This window comes from Cydia pomonella, chromosome 12 (assembly GCF_033807575.1).
Source record: "Cydia pomonella isolate Wapato2018A chromosome 12, ilCydPomo1, whole genome shotgun sequence".
Classification (NCBI taxonomy): Eukaryota; Metazoa; Arthropoda; class Insecta; order Lepidoptera; family Tortricidae; genus Cydia; species Cydia pomonella.
Window position 1 is genome coordinate 12,075,946 of NC_084714.1, and position 21,727 is coordinate 12,097,672.

The following is a 21,727-nucleotide window of genomic DNA, read 5'->3' on the forward strand; positions in this document are numbered from 1 at the left end:
AAAAAGTCGTCATCTAAATTGTCAGCCATTTTATTAACACGTGCGAACTAAGGAATAGCAAAAACTACCGCGCTGTGCGCCGTCCGCCGTGCCGTTACGTCACACCGTACACGGCACCGTGCCGTCACGTCACACCGTACACGGCACCGTGCCGCGGCATGAGATCGTGCCGTCACACCGTACACGGCACAGTACACGGTGGCGGCACGGCGCCGTGACACGGTGGCCGGTGCCGTACCGCAAACATATAATATAATACTCACTAGGAGGTCCAGAGCCTAACATCTTGCGTCAACATATATACCTCTTTGATATATACGTTACTTGAACTTGAAAATGAACTCAGAGTTGTCAAGTAGCCCGTATCATGTGATATCCAAAAATAACGTATGCAAAATAAAACCAAGCTTACCCGTACATAAATATGCATCGCATACGTAGACCATCTTTCACGTGATTAGCAACCATATTTAGATGACAAGATGATCACATTTTAACATAAATATTCACTCATGCGACAAAACACAACACTCCCATTCTCTATCTTAATTTTACACTTATTATAATTAGAAATACCTACTCTTTTCAGTTCCTAATAAAAACAGTTTTACCGCAATGCTCAAAAGCATTGCAAACCGAAAAAGTAACTGTCCGACCAAAGAGATAAGATAATACATGTCCGCTCATTGGTTGGATTAAAAACGATAAATTCACGCGCTTGCGCGTTGCAATGTAAACCTAATGTTGCCATAAAGAAAAACCGATCAAACCCGACAAGATTATATGCTCTTTGCCGACAAATACAGCCGACAATAAAAAAAATATTATCATTGTCAACGTAGAACGTAGTGATTATATGCTCTTTGATTGTCAAACAAGACAATTTGAATTTATGTGGCAGAGAATTTTAGTAGCTATTAGTTCCATAATACTAATTTGATTTGAAATCTTTCCTGAATAGAAACGAAAATGACCGGCAAAGGAACCGATCGCAAGGGAAAATCAAAAGACACCAAATCAATAGCCGAGACTGTAGAATCGACTGCTAATTTTATTCTGCCCGATAGCTTACCGGCCGACGAGGTGGACTACCCAGTGCTCATCACTAGGAAGGTCACTGCTAACTGGAAAGAGATTCTGGAAGAGAGCCAGCAGTTTAAAAATGAGATTGAGGTGTACGTGCAACGGCAGCAGGAGTCAGTTCTGAAGTCGCCTTTCAAAAGTAATTTTTACTTAACATAGATTTTCCTTTGCATTTACAAGAATCCTGAGAGTAGGTAAAAAGCCTGTTGCGTTTATCGCGTGATATAGTTAAAGAGTAGGTAGCCAAAACGGTTTTAGATCGCGAGCCAGCAGCAAATAAGCGTTACGCCTACTTCAATAACTTAGCAAAGTTTCATAAGTAGAAATATGTATCAAAAAGAGATAAGGCAGCTGAAGTCACTCTTAACCACTTTACGAGTGTTCACCCCTGGTACTATCACTACCCGGGTCAAGGAAATCTGTTCCTGGCCCGCGGTCTATTTCGTCATATCGTCCCCGGGCCACTGGCTACAATACAGCCACTTATAAACTATTAGGTATAGATACCTTATATACCCGAGGTTGTCTGGAAGAGATCGCTCTTTAGCGATAAGACTGCCTGTTGTCTGCCTCTATATTTAATCAATTGTTTCTTTTCTTGTATCTTTTTACTGAAGTGTGCCAATAAATAGTATTCCATCTCTATCTACCCACAGGTAGGAACGTCATAACATATGTGGTATTTTTTCGAATAGTGGGGTGGATGTGGGTGGGACACTACAGATATGTAACCGAAGCACAATATTTTAGCGAACAGTTAGTCAATATTTAGCACATTATAAGGTACTTTTTACCTACCCAAAGTCCCCAAACTGGGCGTATGGGTTTAGGGTTTCATGTAGGTGGTATTAATGGTACACTACAGTACTACAATGTATTCAAATTTAATAAGCTACAGCAATTAATTTCAGAAACAGAGACTAATTACATAAAGAATGAAGTTTTTGTTTGCCTCATACCAGCATTAGAAGAAACTCTTATAAAAGCCAAGGTTTGGCAAGCCCTACAAAGAGAAAAATGCTTCTTCAATGGCATAGACTGGATAGCTCAGGTCAGAATCAGAATATAGATTTGATCCTTAATACTTACCAAAGAAATGTGTATCAGCCGCTATTAACCCACTGCGTGCTGTTTAGTTGTAATTGAATTTAAATAAGCATGTACTTTCCCAACTTTCGTAAAAAAAAAAAAAAAAACATTTTTCGCGAGTCAAAAAGGACTCAAAAAGAGTGTTCTTCGAATTTTAAGAAACGGGTATTTTTTCTCAGAATAAGGAGAATAAGTAAACGTCAAAAATATTTTTGGATACACACTTTTATTGCCGACTGCACACTTTTCCTCCTTTGCATTTCTATCAAATACTTCTCGAAGAGTCCTATAGTTCGGCCTGTTGAGCTTCCTAAAACTGGTGATTTCTAGTGCAGTTGGTTTTTCTTCTCAAAAGTTTGCCAACCCCTGTAGTGATATTAATAAATACGTGTAGATGATCTGAGTAGGAATAGCCTAATATTTCTCGGAACCCCAACTTTTGAACCTATGTACAAAGATTTATGAAAACGCCCACCTATTACAGCGACATTTAAAACTCTCTTGACCGTTATAATATTTTCCAGTACCTGTGGAACAACAACCCCCGTTATCCGCAGCGTGCTAATAGCCCTCAACATTTGTTCAATATGGGCTGGGTTAGAAACCTATTGAAAGAACGGTAAGAGAGGGGGTTTCCTTATTGATAAGCCTAGCTTAAACCCTATAAATACTTATTACAAATTACCCTGACATATGCAATGATATTTTAATATTGAAATGCTGGTAAGTACATACCTAATAATCACGCCTATTTCCCGGAGTCAGGATAGTAGCAAGTGGAAATCGGTGGTCTCAGCCTACACTGAAAAAAATAGATAGCCGAACTGGTTTTGTAACTTTACTAAATAACTAAACTACGGTTATAAGAAAATAAACTTTGCATAAATTTACAAACTTATTTTGTAGTGTATACCCAGTACCTGAACACTGATAGCCAAACACGGTTTTGTAACATATAACACATAGTTCGCAAGTCCCAATTTTTGTGTAAACAGTAACCAAAATTTTGTTACAGTTATGCAAACATTTCTTTCAGTGTACCCCTCCGAGAAATAAGCGTGATTATAAGTATGTTAAAAGTGAAGGAAGCGAAAGGGGTATATAATATACCCCTTCACTTTCATAACATTCCTCATACACGCTCGCCAATTTCTGGGTGTTCTTGACCTGGCCTTTCTTCAGGATTTCCCAGATTTGATCAGAGAATCAGATCATATTTTAAAATGACAGACGTGGTACCCTGTGCATCCAATACCTACACTGTATCTGCAGTTCTCTGTCTATCGTAGTTACAGTGTATAGGATCCATAGGGTGTCTTATGTTCGCTACAATACTATTAGAAATACCTATCCGAGTTTCAAGTCCATATTCCCGAAATGTAATTTTCGTCTTCAGGTTTACAATTTTTACAATTTGGCTTTTTAAATCTATAACTGCAACACAATATTGACCCGCAATATCTCTCAAATTATACTATAACATAATCAGGGGGCCTAGCCAAGATGACGATCATACATCGACAAACATCAAACAAAAAGAAAAACTCAAGTGACTATTTCCATACAATATTTAAGTTCCGATTGGCATTTTCTATCAACGACTGTCAATTATCGTGTTGGCTAGGACCCCAGAAGAACAAACAACCTAATGAACCCACAGAACGTAACCAGTATTAATGAGCGGGCAATTATGCATTTTTAGTCCCCGGCCGTACTTCCCGAAGTCTTGGCTTTGGCCAGACGAATACGCCGCCACGATGATCCAAAAGACAGTCCGCCAGTACTTCGTGCAGCGTGAGGAAGACGTGCAAGAGATGAGAGAGTTCTGGAGGGTATGCTTGTCCATTTATAATATAGAGGCAAATTACTGATATTTAACCTTTACTATATGTGTGGTTTTTTTTTATACCACGACGGTGGCAAGCAAGCATACGGCCCGCCTGATGGTAAGCAGTCACCGTAGCCTATGAACGCCTGCAACTCCAGAGGTGTTACATGCGCGTTGCCGACCCTTTAAAAATCTGTACACTCCTTTTTTGAAGAACCTCATACTGTAGACCCTCGGGAAAACCTCGGCAGGTACAACAGGCGACTATAACAGATTCTTGCTCAAAAAGAGCAATGAAAATTCGGTTACGACCCTTATAAATTAACACATTGGGTTATTCATTCTAAATTGTTATCCTATCTAAAATCGTTGGGTTATTCCCACTAGTTACCACCAAGTTGTTACCAGTGGTAACTACTGGGAATTCTTTTCCCACCTTTTATCTTAACTATTGGGAAAAAACTTCCCACTAGTTACCACCAACTTGGTTTGGTGGTAAATAGTGGGAATTTTTTTTCAGTAGTTACCACTGGTAAAACGTGGGATTTTTTTTCCCAGTAGTTACCACCAAAATTTGGTTAGCGTTCAATACTAATAAAAATAGTACAAATATAGAGTGCTTTAATCAATAATTAATTAAATGTCGAATTAATTATAACTTAATTCGTTATTCGTTTAATTATAAGTCGATTAGTGTTTCAGTAAACTGTCTTAAAAGTGATCAAAAATATTAAAACCGGTGCAAGTGAAAAAAAAATAGATTAGAGAGAAATTAACGTTCGGATAAAATTATACTTTTAATTAGTATTTATTTCTCCAACAGAATATTACAATTCACTTACATAGAGAAATACAAGCAATCATAATACACTTTATTTACATAGTGCACATATAGCAGAATATATTCAAAAAAAAATAACTGTTTATTTCTGTAAGAAAAAAGTGGGTACGTATACGTACTGTGTGAATTGGCAACTCGTAAGCCAGTACAGTACAGTGAAATTGTCGGGCGGCCCGGGCTGTCGCGCCGACGAGCGTAACGTGACCGAGACATTAATAAAGAGAGCGCGCGTTGAGATACGCTTTTATACTGGTTGGTCTCAGCGGTCAACCGAGCTCGCCCAGCAGTTGGCGATAACAGTCCTACAACATACATGGGGTTATGTTAAGTGTTAATTTTTATCCTACGCGCCGATAGCAATACAATCAATGTAGTTTGTAAAAAAATTATTATTACATATAATAGATATTTTACTTTATTTTATTTGGAATCATTACATTATTAACATTATTACATTATATTAATCCTTTCGGCCGCCATCGCAACCGTGTTTCACAACCAGTTGTCTATGAGGATTTTTTTAGTCTTTCATGGCAACCAATTGTGATATAAGAAGATTTATTCCTGTTACACAACCAGTTGCGAAAAAGGAAAATCTCAAAAAGTCTAGTTGCTACAGAAGACTTAATTTTCTTTGTTCACAACCATAGTAGATATTTTTAAGCTTTGTAATTTCTGCTTAAATCACAGAGCACCAACCGCTTTTGTGCCTCAGACTTACAGCCAGAGTCGCCTTTATGCGGATTGGGAACTTCACATACACCTTTGAACTTCTTCGCAGATGTATGCAGGTTTCCTCACGATGTTTTCCTTCACCGAAAAGCTAGTGGTAAATATCAGATGATATTTCGTACATAAGTTCCGAAAAACTCATTGGTACGAGCCAGGATTTGAACCCACGACCTCCGGATTGAAAGTCGGACGTCATATCCACTCGGCCACCACCGCTTTTTTATTGAACTATAAACAAAATTATTTGATATATTGAATGTCAAATAAACGTTGAAATAGAAATTTTACTCGGGAAAAAATGGCTAATTTCGATTATTCTCCGCGTTTGTTAAGAACACCAGAAGATCTAAATGGCTGCATCTTTGGTGAATGCAGTGCAACACCTATTGAAATAGTTTCAGATGAATTGAAAAGTAAATTACTAATTAAAATGAATTTGTATGTTTCTCCGGGGACACGGGCTTGTCGATATCATCTTCGTGCTGACCAAAGTTGGGAAGAAATTGTGGAAGCCGACGATAACTTGACTAATTTTAATAGAGAGCATTGTGAGGACATCATCAGGCTAAGGTACTGTTACCCATGCTAATTACTAGCATGAAAGCATGCTACCTAATACTAGCATGTAGCATGTGTGTTTAGGACGTGCTACTTTTAAGCTGTAAACAGTTAATAAACATGCTAATATTAAGCACGCTCAAAAAGCATGCTATTTAAGAGCATGTGTTACAGTACCTTAATGTACAATAGGTAGACACTGTGATTTACTGCAAATTATCAAATATCGTGATATTTTTTGATTGTTTAACTAGTGTAGTATATTGAAGGAGTACAATATTTATCATAAACTGAGATCTGGAATCCAGAAATCTAGATTTCCGTAATAAATAGGTATTGTGATCCCTTAATATAAGTACTATATTATAAACGTACAGTAAATACCGCGATATGTCAGTACGCATCGCGACAGCTATGGACTGACGACACGTGATATAAAACCTGTTACAGTATTGGTTGCGTAACAGAAATAAAAAAAATTCTGTCAACTGGTTGTGAAACACAGTTGCGATGGCGGCGATTTTTTTCTTCATTGACAACTAGTTGTGTAACAGGAATAAATATTCACAACAACTGGTTGCCATGAAAGACTAAAAAACCCTCATAGACAACTGGTTGTGAAACACGGTTGCGATGGCGGCCGAAAGGATATTATTATGATATTATATGTTTTTTTTTTACTTTTTGCCATCAACCTCGAGAGCATGAGAGCATTTATCTTATTAATTGTAAATTGAATTAATTGTGACGTTATCTATGAAAAATTTATCTTTTGTCAAGGGCGCTTACGCCACATTGCGTAGCGCAGCGTTGTATTTATATAGGAGCATCGTTGATAATGGCGTAAGGGCCAGCGACCATAAAGTCCCTTTGAATGAATAACGTCAAAATTATACGAACGAACAAACAAATCAGTCAACGCTAGTATTGAACGCTAACCAAATTTTGTTGGTAACTACTGGAAAAAAAATCCCTGCTTTTACCAGTGGTAACTAGTGGGAAAAAAATTCCCACTAGTTACTTGGTTTGGTTTTTTTATCCCAGTAGTTACCAGTGGTAAAAGGTGGGGAAAAAAATCCCAGTAGTTACCACTGGTAAAAGGTGGGAAAAAAATCCCAGTAGTTACCACTGGTAACAATTTGGTGGTAACTAGTGGGAATAACCCAAATCGTTTAACGTACCTACACTTAACTTAACGTACTACACTTTTAATCAAAACGTACTTCAAATTTGTAAAAAATCGCGAAAAGCTCTCGGTTTCGTAGTACGTCAATCTAAATATTTTCATAACCACCAAGTCATTACTCTGTTATATAATGCCTTTGTACGTAGCCTGTTGGAAAATAACTATATTTTCTGGTGCCCACACGAAAAAAAATACGTACTTCTCATTGAAAAGATTCAGAAATCATTTGTTAGGTACTTGTACTGGAAGCAGCATGGTTACTATCCCTATATGTATCCTACGCAGTTTGTGTTAGGAATGGTAGGTCATCAAAGTCTTGAGGTACGAAGACAACTTGCAATCATAAAATACTTAGATTAATACGTGGATCAATCACAAATCCTTGGTTACTGCAATATGTCACCTTTAAAGTACCTACGCCATTTGTGAGAACTACTCTTCGACCTCGCCCCACACCTCTTTTTACAATTCCCAGCACCAACACAGTAACTTTAGTCACCAGTCCTATGTATGCAGCACTGAATCACATAAATAATATCCTTCTATTCGACCCCCAGACAGACATATTTTCACAGAAGGAACCGAGACTCCTAGCCACAGCAACTCGGTATTTGGAGTCGTTCTCTATACCCTCGACTACACCGTCCTAATATTAGTGTTATTAGTCATTTATATAGTATATAGTAGTAATACAATAATTTGTTATATTTATAAAGTTTATCTGCTTCGTATAGTGTTGTCTTGTTAAACTAAGTTCAATGTATAGTAACTTACATGCTTGGTATATCTGTTAGTGTAAGTTAGTTAATAAATAAACAATAAACTTAGAAGGGCTTAACCCACTATCGTTACCGAACCCAATATCGTTCGCATACATTTCGCGTAATTGAATCTAGTGGGCTCTACTCTCGTAAGCTAGACTAAAAACAGCAAGTTTAGCATTCCAATTAATAATATTTGTATTTAGTAACTGACGACAGGGACGCCGCTATACGTTAGACACGATGTAGATATCTTCATCTCACAGCCACGTGGTTAAAGCTTTTAACAACTATTAAATTTGTAAATGTTTTCACAGAAATTGAAACTGGAGCGTACACAATACCCAGAAATGGATGTGAACCCATTGCTTGCGCGTAAATTTGCCTCAACAAAGTCTATTCCTAAGAAATAAATATAAAAAATGGAAACAATAGCTAAGCATTTTATTAAAATCTATAAATTTAAATATCTACATTTGTACTCAGTCCTAGTGGGTGTTTAGAGGTACCCCCTTGTAGAGTGAGGGACTGGCAGGCTGGCCGAGGCCCATGGAGAACTTCACTGTGGGCTTCTCGCCTGGTTGGGCAATCCTGGCGATTCTGTTTGGAGTATGGTTGTAGCTGAGTGGCATAGAGTACTCTTTCATAACCTGAAATTGTAATAAATTCACATGTTACTATATTTATTTATTTAGTCCATATTTAGTCATTCTGATCGAATGTCGAAAACCGTTAGATGTATGATGGAATTTAGAGTTTTTTCATTAGCGTTTCGGAATTATCTGACATACGAAATTACCTGAACACACTTACTGGTTTTTTAGTAGTAGGGAAGGTGAAATGAAGAAACCAAATAGATAGGTACGAGAAAGATTTGCAAAAGCAGTAATTTCACTAAACCGTTAAAATCCCTACTATATAATCCATATAATATTTATTCTAATATAGTAGGCGCTCGGTAATCCGGCGTTCGCCTATCCGGCACGCCCAGTGATACGGTAATTTTCGTATTGGATGGCCCGCTGTGTAATCCGGCAGTAACACAGCTGAACGCTGGATTACAGAGTGGTTCATTGTTTGTGTTGTGTGATTGCCTTCACTGAATAGGGTTGTTTCCAATTTTTTGAAACGCTTGTATTACGTTCTATATTAACTAAAAGTTGCCCTAAAATTCAACTTTTATACTAAAAACGGCTTTAAATATGTTAAATTAACAAAATATATTTTGACAGATGCTTTCGCGCCCAAAACGCTCTTTGAAAATTGTGTGACGTCACAGTTTACGGTTTGACACAACTACATACACACGTAGAAGATACGAACTGTCAACTGACATTTGTCATTTGTTGTTTATCGCCTAACTGTCAACAGTGTCAATCCGAGAGTTGTGACGTCATCAGAATCTTCAATAACGTTTCGAGTTTGGCCACGTGACGTGTGCCAAAAGATATTTTAAATTCAATATTTACAAAAATATGGTCATTACAGGTCCCCTAAAAGTAGTTTAACATGTTCTTATAATCCAAAAGAATTTATTAGGATAGAATTCTGCCCTAAGATTTGTAGATGGAAACAACCCTATTAAAATCGTCAAGAAGAAGAAGAGTGGAACATGAGGTGAATTACCACTAGAACTCAAACAAATAGTTTTCCAAAATAAACAGAGCACGGACTTAGAAAATAATCCGGATAGTGTACTTTGGCCAAAAAAGTGTATCCACATGAGAAGTTAAGGTGGGCCGTTGCATCTCTTTGTAATTAGGGTGACCATGAGTTATATGTATGTAATATTAGGATAATATTGAATATATAATGTGGCCAGCATCTTTTCTCATTCGTGCATAGTCAGAGAGAATCTTACTGTCTTTTCGCTGTGCTAGTATTATAGCCCCTGAAAAGGGATCGACATAGTTTTTTCTCTCCTGTAAAACGCTTCACAAAACCTTACTTAATTTAGTCGTTCTAAAAGTGTTACTAGGCGTACCGGACCGCTACCATGGTCGATCGTGAGGAAGGTGTTCCGCCGTAACGTCTGTCAAGAACACAGGTATGAGCTGACAGAACCAGGGTCACGGTCCGCTCCGCCCGTTTATTATAGTTTTTAACCAGGGCGCTTGTCACTGGAACATAATTATCTTTTTCTTACGATAACATTATAAAATGTTATTATTAATGTTAAATGTATAATTTGTTGGTGCAATAAAGAATATTTACTTACTTACTTACATTATGGAGCGTGTTAGAGTCGAGGTTTTTTTTTTTTTCACGCAGGAGTAAATGCATTTACGCATCTCACCCCCTGGCTGGGGAGGCCAACTTGGGGGGTGGTATGTGGAACTCTCTCCTCCCGTTACTCCCTCTGTTAAACAGAGGGAGGGGAAGAGAATACCCACTAACATCCCCTGCGGCGTTGCCCGCTCTACCGTTATTGGGGGACACCACAGGGGAGGTCATTAGTTCAAATAACTCATAAATCATGTCTTAAAAAAGGCTAGGTGCCAATTCAAAGAAATCTTCCTAAGAAAAATCATTTTTAAGACATGATTTTCTGAGTTATTTGAACTTAACAGATTAAACATTAAAGGTACTAAATCCTGGCATAATAAAAATAATTGTACCTTAGCGTTTTTTCTTAAAAATGAAATCGAGAACGCCTGCAAAATTGTAATAGCAAGCAAAATATAAAATGAGTTAAACTTGGAAACCACAAATAAAATGACTCATATTATAATTGAATATGAAGGTACAAAAATTTGGCTTTTATAGAATTTATCAATAACCACGGGAACATAGCATAATAAAGTACACCCGCCATTCTGACTGTCAGGATGGCGGGTGTACTATTTTTTGATGACAACTTTATGTACCGTGAGGTACAATTTTTTTTAATGGAGGTACTAAATAGTACAAATTAGGTACAAAAATATGGTATGCTTTTCAATTATTTTTATTTCGGTACACACGCCATTCTGACTCTCACGCATTATCAGGGATGATGGCAAGAGGCCTGATGGGGTGTCCTTAGTTCCTTGGAGCTTGGGATGGATGTTAGTGTGGGATGCTACCTGCGTAGACACACTGGAACCATCCCACCTCCAACGGACTAATGTAAAAGCGGGCACAGTGGCAGAAACCACCGAAATGTTAAAACATAATAAATATAAAAGCCTCGGTAGAGAGTACCATTTTGTACCATTTGGCGTTGAAATTCTAGGTCCATGGAGTCCCAGCGCGCACAATTATTTTGGAGAAATCGCGAAACGTCTGGTTGACGTAACTGGCGACCAAAGAGCTGGCGGCTTCCTCGCACAACATATCAGTGTTGTACAGTGCTTTGGTCTCAACTGTAATGCTGTATATTATTATGTTTCAAAATAAATAAAAAATCAGTATTGCGATACAACGAGGAAATGCCACCAGCATCCTTGGTACAATGCCTCAAGGGCCTATTTTAGATATAAGCTAGTTATAGTAATCATCTGTATATATCCATTCTGTATATTGTTATTGTAAATAAAAAAGATTGAATATCATTATTATTAAATTTAAAATCGAAGCCATGTTTCATAAGAACAGATGTGGCTATCCCTCTTAGTTTCTGACTTCTCCATACTGACTGTTTTGGATTGATCACCACAAGGAATTATTATTAAAGATGTATTTACCTCAAGGCCCTTTTTCTCATGGTCCTTGACAATAAACTTCTTCATCAAGGGAGGCATTTCAATAGTATTGGGGAGAATAACTTCTGGCTGCTTATTCACTTCTTCCAAAGCAGCGAGCAACTTATCTTCTTTGTTCTTCGGTATGAGTTTGTAATCAGGTTTGTATGATGTTCTGTATATTTCTGTAAGCTTATCTAACTTCTTCCCTCGGAACGTTTTTTCCACCCAGACCCTTACTCTACGGCGTTCCTGTAATGATTAAAAAAATTATGTAGTTACATTTGAATCATATATTTGTAGCAAAGGAAAAGATGCATCAGCTACTACTCCAAGTGGATCTTAGATGTACAAACCTCATCAGGACAAGTTTCAACTTTGACTATTTTCATGAAACTGGGCTCAGGATAGCGCTCAAAAACCGATCTCACGATGTATCTACCGACTCCGAATCCTTTCAGGCTGCCAACAATTTCCCATAGAGTTTTGCCTTGAAAATTAGTTGTTCTCCCAACATATTTTATTACAGTTGAAGTCATATCCTGTATCTTTTTTAACTATATTTAACCTCAGTCAAGTGTCTCAATGGTCTCAAGTCAAGTCTCACACAACACAAAATTCTATCTGACACTGACAGATCGTGTCAGAGCAGTTTTTTTTTTTAATTTATTACGAGCATTGGCAACTAGGCCATCAGCTCAATAAAATACAAAAGTAAGTACATTGCTTAACTTATAACTATAGTCTGTCAAGCAAAGTCTGTCAGTAGCAATGTCAAGCAAACTGAAGTATGGCAACACTCACAGAGCAGTATTGCGCTAAGAAAAGCAGCAATGTACATCGAACCGAAACATATTTTTTTCCGCTGAGCGCGCTCTTCGTACGTCAACTAAAATTGCCGCTCGCGGTTTATTGAAGCATTTGGAAATTGTTATTATTATGAGAGGGACAATTTAAACTGGAGTAAAAACGATTTCAATCAATATGATAAACGAGATCAAAAAATACCTATTTGCAAACGGACTATGCTGGAGAAAATAATGTTTGAATCAAGTCATTGCTTCCGCAGGTCATTGCTGGATTTTAATATATTATCAGATTTCTCGGTTGGAATTCAATATTAAAGATATGTCACGATAAAATGCAATACAAATGCTCCTTTATGCAACCTTCAAAAGCTAATTAGACATATTTAGGTAGGTACAATCGAAAAATATATCAATAGATTGAATTAAAATAAAGGTTTGTATGCTTAGTAAAAGGTGGACGCAAAAGGCGAACGCTCGCATTCTTAACCTTTGGTATGCTTAGGAGCAGATCTGCTACATATATATTCAACTTAAACATGAAGATGTCATAGCTAAATAAATGTAAAGGTTAAGGCATTTGCACTTGAGTACTTTTTACCAAACGAGCTGTTAGTAGGTACCTATACTACTGAATTTAACTAGAATAAAACAATCCATTGTTTTATATAGGTAAATATTAAAACCTAGGTAAGTAACCCCTGAGCCATCACTGGCAGCGGTAGCCCTGGTAGGGTATCACTGTAACTATTCTTATCACAATTGCAGGGCTTATTAAATATCAAATATCTGGACTATTTACATCATTTTGATATGGTTTTATTCTGTTTTAGCAAACTTAGAAGACAAATAGGGAGCAAAGAGAACATGAGCACCACGGTAGAAAGCTGTTTTTAACATCAGTTCAGAAACTGAAGAAGCCCAAAGAAAAAAATTATGCCACTTGTTAATTGTAAATTAGTGTATTTCTCTTGAACAATGTCACATTCACATACCAGTGTAATTTTGAAATGGTTTTACAATATATTTATATAAATATACAGATTAAAAATAAATAAAACACAACTGCAGATATTTTGGTGTTCATTTAATTTCAAGGCAATTAAGATACGGGTCACTTTAGCTTACTTACACTTAATTCAGGCCATTCATTGAAAAAATATCATTAAGTTACCAATGTTACTGGTCCACTCCAACCAAGCATCAGAATACTTTGTACCTAGTCACTTATTGCATCTTAAGCATAAAACAGATCTGTTTGAAAATTTGTAATTTCAAGTTTAAAGTTTCCATTCCAAGTTTCAAAATGTATTCTTATAGTAGTAGTTACACACAAAACTTAGTCTAAAGCAATTTGCCTAATTTATAGTACAGAGATATTCCAATATCTCTGAGACCACTCTTACATGCTAGCTTGGTAAGGTTTTGCTCACACTACTGTTTTTATACAGGCTAAAAATGTTAGACATTTACATGTATTGGCTAGATCATATTTTATATGTAGATATTTAAAAAGTCATTTAGATATCAGGAGAAAGGAATAGTTAAGAAATTTTATTAACTTTCACATTAGTCTATTCAAGACTTGTCAGGAACTGACACAATTTCAGGTACTCAAAATATTAATAAAAGATACCTTGACAATGGAAACTTAACAACTTCCACTAATGTGAGTAATATGGAGTTATATTGTTTCTGGATAAAAGAAGGTATGATTTAAATGTTAAAATATTTTTCTAAAATTATGCACACTGAATAAATTATTTTAATTTATTGAACAAACAGGTAAAGCGACTTAAAACTTCTTTTAAATAGGTACATACCGACTTCAGAAAGTATAAACTAGGATTTTCCATAGGTATACATGTGCAATAGCTGAGTGCATGAAACAAATCAGCCTAAATAATATATTTTCGTGATGATTAACAAACGGACAACTTTTACAATAATAATCTAAACTATTGTCCCAATTTTTTTAGTTTTTTTAATTAACAAGTTTATTTTTCGTCTTGTTTGCGTTGTACACGTATGTACGTAAACCGCCGTAGGTAAGTTTTGTATGAAGAGAAACTTTTACGAACGCCTTATATTGGGCGAGTTTTAATCCTGCAACAAACATATGGAAGTATTAGGTTGATGTTGCGAAAGAAAGTAGGTATAATCAAGGTTCTTAAACGTCTTAAGATTGTTTAAAAAAGTTACCTTTGAAAATATTTGAGGACTTCGTCTGTTGATATTGGGAACAATCGAATCAGTTGCGGTTTCGAGGGCACAATTCGTGGTCTTATTGGATATATTTAGGCATACGTTTTATCTTTATTTAAGCCTTTTAACCCTGAAACAGAAAAAACTGCACATTATCTTAAAAATTCTCCGGGATCTTGAAGTAATTATCATAACCTCAAAATTTTCTAATGGTTAAGATCAACGAGCATGATTTTACTTACATTGTAGGCATCTTGACTTTGCTTATGGTCATGTACAATATTATTTAATATATTGATATTTATTTTAATGCTGGGAGCAGAAATTTCTCTTGAATTAGCACCGATTCGGAATGTAAACAAACAAGATGGACGATCCACATTCTACAGATAAAACACAGATTACACGCGATTTTGGAATTATTCGAACACAGTGTTGCTAGCCCGCGATTTTTCAAATTTGCCGCGTTTTTCTACTGACAAGATTTGCTTGACCAACTATAATACCTAACTAATACACATAACAATGAGACCTCGGGCTTTCGTGTCAGAGGAGTGCTGGGCGTTTTTCCAGGCACTCGGCTCTCAACGACATGTTGTGACACGCGCTCGCCAGCGCTAACGTGCCGGCTTTGCTGGAGCCCTCCGGCGTCCTCACGGACGATGATAAAGGCCGGCCGGAATGTCATTGATTCCGTGGGAAATGGGGCGGGTGTTGGTGTGGGACGCTACATGCGGCCACTGGCCCCGTCCCATCTTTATCGCACTTCCGTCTCACCGGGTGCGGCGGCGGATGCGGCTAAGCGAAAAAAAGAGCTAAGTACAAGCGCATCGGCCAAGAATATAGTTTTACCCCTTTTAGTGTGGAAACACTTGGTCCGTGGGGTCCCGGTGTCCTGAAATTTTTTGGAGCTTTGTCAAAGAGGCTTGTGGACCTTGTGAATGCGACTGGGGACCGTAGGGCTGGCAGAATCATCGCACAGTGCATTAATATTGCAATCCAGCGGGGTAATGCTGCCAGCATCTACGGCACCTTGCCGACGGGTGAATTTTTATTTTAGTTTAGGATTTGGGTTTTTTCTAATAATTATTATTAATTTCGACGGTTATAATTTAGTTTAGTTTATCTTATACCTTTAAACGAGCAATTCTTGTATATATATATCTGTGATCTCGGAAACGGCTCTAACGATTTCGCTGAAATTTGGTATATGGGGGTTTTTGGGGGTATACAATCTATCTAGATTAGTCTTATGTTTGGGAAAACGCGTGTTTTCGAGTTTTCATGCGTTTTTCTTTCGACGCAGAATATGGTCGCTAATTTCGTGTTGCCGGCCACTGTCCGTCTGGTCCAGCGGGTTAAGACGCGGACTGCTAAACGAGTGTTACGGGTTCGAATCTCGCCCGGTGATTAACTTTTCTTTCTTTTTTTATATGTTCAAGTTTATATATAATTTTTTAATTTTTATTGTTTTAGACAAGTTTAATTTAGTAAAAAAATTTAGTTAAGATTATCACCTATAGACCACCATATTACAATAAATAGGTATAACCAAGCAAAGCTCGGTCGCCCAGGTATACGTTTTGATACAATATTTATGTTATTTGGTTTACTTGAAATGTGATCTAATAGTTACATCAGATGATAAAACATATTTACAAACTGCCTAAGTATATCAGAACAAAGAGTAATAATAAGCATAGATAGATATAATATTACTAAAGATAGAATCCAAAGCAAAGAGTAAAGTATATAGTTGTGGAATAGGTGTGGATCACAAGGCCTATCGACTTTCTTAGAAAAACATGACGCTTTATAATTGCGCATGTGTGGTCTGATGTTGGGGAAATAGTTGCCAGTTAATAACATAAAAATATTTTGCTACAGCAACATTGCTCCCATCTTGCTTTGTCTACACACTCTACACAACTTTGGGAACACGATAAAATTATTTTTATCACGTACCGTAAAATGCTGCAACTTTGCCATTTAAGCTCAATTTTGCCTATTTCATTTCAATTACGATCTCTCGAATTTGCTTAGTTTTTTCTTGTTTTTTACCATTAGATAGTAATTTTCATTATACTGGCAACACATATTTCATATTTTTACAATGGTAACTCCATTGTTGCTCCGCCAGTTACGTATCATAAGTCGGCGTGAGTGGCAACATTTTTTTAGTGTCTCGCAACTTTTGAATTTTTATCTACGAAAAAGGTGTTTTTTGAGAAGTGGTAACGTCCCAGGGTAAGTAAAGACTGTCTATTTCCCGTAAGTTTAATATTTTCAAGAAAAGGACATGATTTCAGCATAATAACGTACTAGGCAATATTGGGCAGTGTTTTGGAAACTTGAATGACACAATTTTGCCTGGGTCTAGGGCTGTCACTAGCTGAATTTTATAAATGTACAGAAAAGAGTAAAAATAAGCTTGCCTAAACTGCTTAAATTAGTTTATTTATAACAAGCTTTTTATTAACTTGCAATGTTTGTTTGTTTAAGTCAAATTTTGCAAGTCGATTTTCACCGACTTTCTGTGTGGGTACCTATGTAGGTCTGCTGACAATGCAATAATAAACTAACGTTAACAAAAAAAACTTATGGGTATTAAAATGAAAATTATAAAAAAAACTTATTGCAATCTGTTATTATATTTTTATTGTAGTTACTTGCAATTGTATATTTATTGTATTATAATTATGTTGTATGTTTACAATCAATTTTCAACCACTTATTAGCGACCAATTGAGGTGTTTGACATACTTATGTAACTTAGGTGACAATGCAATGTTTATGGTACCATCGAGATGGTCTGATGATGGAGACCGAAAATAGCAACTTCTAAACTACACATAATAAACCCACTGTGTTTAGGCTCATTTGATTTGTCTTGCAGTTATCTTTCTTATCGAAATCTGGGTTGTCAGGTGTCAGGTCGATTACAATTGGAGTTCAAAGGTGATGGGTGATTAGAACTTTACAATGAAATAGAACTTTACACTATAATAATGCACTGAAAATTAGCAAAATAGTGTATCTGCAATGCAACTTGTAATAAAAAAATTAAAATAAGTTCAAATTATTAAATACTAAAAGAAAAAGAAATCAAACAAAAATATATTACATTTGTTTGTTGATTATTTTGTAACTAACAATATAAATAGATTTTTTTAATAATAATATTTTTTTGGCACAACCCTACAGTTAGCGATATTTTTGTATAGAAAGTTTGTGGAACCTGCTACAACTTTACCTATTGCATGTGAAAAAAAAAGTATTAAGCTTATGGCCATAATTTGACTGTCAGGGACAAGCATAATGTCTCATGCACAAGAGTAAATATTATTGCAAATAGCAACACATTATTTATGGAGATATCCGTCTAGGCAAAGTTACGTCTTAGGCCTACAACTTTGCCTGCCACTTTGATTGCTTGTAAATCGGAAATACAGTATGATTAGGTAATGAGATTTGAGTGTTATCTGGTAAGGCATAGGGTATGTTTTCCGACTAATACTCATGAAACTCATAATGAAAAATAGGTTCACAGATATAAGAAAAAAACGTCAAAATCCAGGCAAAGTTGCAGCGTTTTACGGTATTTTAATTTATGTCACACTACCATATGTAATTTTTTTTTTATATAAATTATTACCTATTTCAGTTTGTCTTTGTCTATGTTCTTAAAATCTATGGAGGTTAGAGGCACGTCTACCCTCCATAATAATATTTAAAAAATCTTTGTCTTGCACTTGGGTCTGGCCAGTTAGAACATAGACAAAAGTCTGCAAAGTAAATGCTGTCAATAAAGTCATTGACGCAAAACTAAACTATCAAAGTTTTCTTATAAAATTATTAACTTACGATTTATTTTCTTGAAATATATTTATTGATTAATTTTCAAAATTAAAAATCTACCGCACAGAAAGAAACAACAATTATTTCAAGGTAAGAAATATTTTAATCTATAAATAACATAAGCGTATTATTGCTAAATTCAAATACATAAATTTAATTTTACCACCTCCTTAAGTCCCACGGACGCTATATCGTGTCCGAAATTACAATCAAAATTCATCATAGATGTAAAATCTAACATTGTTTTAGCTGGAAATTTGGACCCCTGGTAGCAATTAGCGAGTTCAGTAATTACTAATTAGCATAAAAATAGGATGTAAAAGAACGACTGTCAAACTTCAAGTGCGACCAAAAATGAAATGCAAGTGTGTGCGTAAATTGTTTATGGAGATCAAAACTAGTGATGTCATGTTACAACATATTAATAATCTATCGGTGTTTGTGTGGTGACTGCTTTATCGACTACTTTTTCAAATGTGTTTGTTTTTATACAAAAATGTTTAAGGTATGTGTATTATTAGTACTATTAGACCCTATTAACGCTTATAGTACCTTTAATTTTATTTATTTTTTTAAATTGGATATTCGTGCCTCTTTCTACAGACAAGTTGGGTTGGGTGTGTATACGCTGTGTACAATTATACGCTGTCTTGTGTTTCCTTGTGTTAGCGGCAAAGCCGTGGAAAAGTGGCTAAAATGTAAGTACTGTGTTGGAAAGTTAAGTTTAAATTTAACGCTAAACATGTGCACCTTCAAAAAAGGTATTATTGACTAATATGATGAAATATTAACACAGAATTGAAGAAAAACTTATAATGAACTTATAAACCGAAACTTAAAAACCGGCTTTTTACACTTTTTATGCTGTTAATTTGATAAAATATCGTTACGAAAATTTCGCTAGGAATATCATAATTACCTGTGAAATTAGTAATTTCCTGGGTTATTTGGCCCTGAAACATTACAATCATGACACCATTATGGTGATGTAGGGACCATGGTAGGTATCAGAAGGTTGCTTGAAGTAAAAGTCGTTTTGTAGCTATGTACAAGATTGAATGAATTTTATTTACAAAATGCTCATAATATACAGAATTTGTGAAATGTAAGAAAGGGATGTATATACAGGAAAGAGTGTGATATATAATAGTAGCCGCGCGGGACGCGTGGGGTGAGGTGCGCGGGCGCGAGGTTGCGGCGCGTGGTGGGAGGGGTGCGCATCGTGTCGTCGGTGCGCCGTGTCCCGCTCCGCTGCTTGATACTCGCTGGTAGAAGACACGAAGAGGATGCTGCAGGCTCCGCATATGCATAAACTGCCCTTGTCAGGGCAACATAAAACTGCCCTTCTCAGAGCAAACTCAAAACTGCTCTTGTTAGAGCAAACGTCACCGTTTCTCTGCTTAACCGCAGTGTCAATCGATCGATCTATAAACTGTTCTTATCAGAACAATTTCACTGTTTCTATAACGGACACAACGTCGGTCGATGTACATGTCTATGTATGTATATATGTCCCCACACCATCTTCACTAAATTACTTCATTAATAGTTTTCTTTCTGATTCTCTTATATTTTTCACATCAAAAAATAAAGCAATATGCTCTTGGCCGACTCAACTCAGAAATGGCCACGTTTTCTCATATGTAGTCTACCTCTTTCGCACTCATGGGATGTTCATATACGTGACGGCTTCCCTTTCGCGAACTTCATCTGTCTGTCAAGCGAAGCGTTTGAGATGTCTGTGGTAATTAGGAAGATACGTTACAGTATTGTATAAAATGTAACTGTTTTATTTTAAAGGGCGAACGTGAGAAAATAATCATATAATTTCCTTGGAAAGGCTCAAAATCAAAAGGCAAAAGGATCAGCCTTATCCTACTAGTTTCCCGGTGACCACCAAGATCGCTACCCTAAGTTGTGGAGCAGAAAGTGTCCACATCCGGATAGATCTAATAACATTAGCTGTCATATATCCATATATTTTTTTGTTTTTTGCCTGATATAATTATTAGATATGATTACAATTTACATTCATAGCAAATGTGGACCAGATGTGCCAAAGATTCATGTTAGAGGCATATAAAAAGCTATATTAAAAGCAATAAATAGTATAATTAGTATATATATAACATTGTATTTATCATGAAGATTTTTAATGACTTTTATTTATTGTTATCAAGGTAATTTGGGAATTAAAACATGCGCTAATAAATAGGCGAACTAAACATAAATAATGCTTTAAAATGCGGCCAAGTGCGAGTCGGACTCGCGCATGAAGGGTTCCGTACCATTAATGACGTACCTATTAAAAAAAAATGTACTTACTAGATCTCGTTCATTATTTTACCACTTTGGACACACATTTTACCACTTTGGAAGTGTCTCTCGCGCAAATATTCAGTTTAGAAAAAATTATATTAGAAACCTCAACCTCAATATCATTTTTGAAGACCTATCCGTAGATACCCCACACGTATGGGTTTGATGAAAATAAAATTTATTTTTATTTTATGACTTTTTAAAAAAACTACTTACTAGATCTCGTTCAAACCAATTTTCGGTGGAAGTTTGCATGGTAATGTATATCACATTTTTTTTTTTGATTTTTCAATCTGTTATTTTAGAAGTTACAGGGGGGGGGGGGGGAGCACACATTTTTTCAATTTGGAAGTGTCTCTCGCGCAAACTGTTCAGTTTAGAAAAAAATGATATTAGGAACCTAAATATCATTTTTGAAGACCTATCCATAGACACCCCACACGTATGGGTTTGATGAAAAAAATTTTTTTTTTTAATAACGATAAGCAAGCGTTTGACCACGATCTCACCTGATGGTGAGTGATTTACCCTAGCCTTGAAGAGACCCAGATTGTACTCATGCGGAAACACAGACTCGGGCAGGGCATTCCACTCCTTGGCAGTTCGCATAAGAAATGTTTGGTAATTTTATGACGTATTAAAAAAAACTACTTACTAGATCTCGTTCAAACCAATTTTCGGTGGAAGTTTGCATGGCAATGTATATCATATATTTTCTTTAGATTTTTCATTCTGTTATTTTAGAAGTTACGGGGGGGACACACATTTTACCACTTTGGAAGTGTCTCTCGCGCAAAAT

At 36.2% G+C, this 21,727-nt stretch overlaps 2 protein-coding genes and 2 long non-coding RNA genes across 4 annotated transcripts; 2 read left to right on the forward strand and 2 right to left on the reverse strand.

The window, feature by feature from the left end:
- Window positions 1-884: 884 nt before the first annotated feature.
- LOC133523596 (IQ domain-containing protein K-like) lies at window positions 885-8,510 on the forward strand. The gene is made up of 5 exons (XM_061859263.1): window positions 885-1,222; window positions 1,995-2,134; window positions 2,697-2,791; window positions 3,875-4,004; window positions 8,396-8,510. The coding sequence occupies exons 1-5, from the start codon at window positions 970-972 to the stop codon at window positions 8,489-8,491; spliced, it is 714 nt and encodes a 237-aa protein (XP_061715247.1). The 5' UTR covers window positions 885-969; the 3' UTR covers window positions 8,492-8,510.
- Window positions 8,502-12,359, reverse strand: LOC133523597 (uncharacterized). Its single transcript, XM_061859265.1, has 3 exons — window positions 12,097-12,359; window positions 11,744-11,992; window positions 8,502-8,728 (listed from the first exon to the last, which is right to left on the reverse strand). The coding sequence occupies exons 1-3, from the start codon at window positions 12,277-12,279 to the stop codon at window positions 8,567-8,569; spliced, it is 594 nt and encodes a 197-aa protein (XP_061715249.1). The 5' UTR covers window positions 12,280-12,359; the 3' UTR covers window positions 8,502-8,566.
- A 123-nt stretch (window positions 12,360-12,482) lies between these two features.
- LOC133523599 (uncharacterized) lies at window positions 12,483-13,621 on the forward strand. The gene is made up of 2 exons (XR_009800249.1): window positions 12,483-12,809; window positions 13,380-13,621. It is a non-coding gene; the product is annotated as an uncharacterized LOC133523599 (long non-coding RNA).
- On the reverse strand, window positions 13,617-14,985 carry LOC133523598 (uncharacterized). Its single transcript, XR_009800248.1, has 2 exons — window positions 14,749-14,985; window positions 13,617-14,652 (listed from the first exon to the last, which is right to left on the reverse strand). It is a non-coding gene; the product is annotated as an uncharacterized LOC133523598 (long non-coding RNA).
- Between the last annotated feature and the right edge of the window lie 6,742 nt (window positions 14,986-21,727).

Bases quoted from the DNA above. Each gene is read 5' to 3' on its own strand.
- LOC133523596 (XM_061859263.1), top strand. From the start codon at position 970: ATGACCGGCAAAGGAACCGATCGCAAGGGAAAATCAAAAGACACCAAA. The intron at 2,135-2,696 runs GTCAGAATCAGA...AATATTTTCCAG, and splicing joins GCATAGACTGGATAGCTCAG to TACCTGTGGAACAACAACCC. The intron at 2,792-3,874 runs GTAAGAGAGGGG...ATGCATTTTTAG, and splicing joins AGAAACCTATTGAAAGAACG to TCCCCGGCCGTACTTCCCGA.
- LOC133523597 (XM_061859265.1), bottom strand. From the start codon at position 12,279: ATGACTTCAACTGTAATAAAATATGTTGGGAGAACAACTAATTTTCAA. The intron at 11,993-12,096 runs GTTTGTACATCT...TAATCATTACAG, and splicing joins TTGAAACTTGTCCTGATGAG to GAACGCCGTAGAGTAAGGGT. The intron at 8,729-11,743 runs GTAAATACATCT...TTACAATTTCAG, and splicing joins ATGAGAAAAAGGGCCTTGAG to GTTATGAAAGAGTACTCTAT.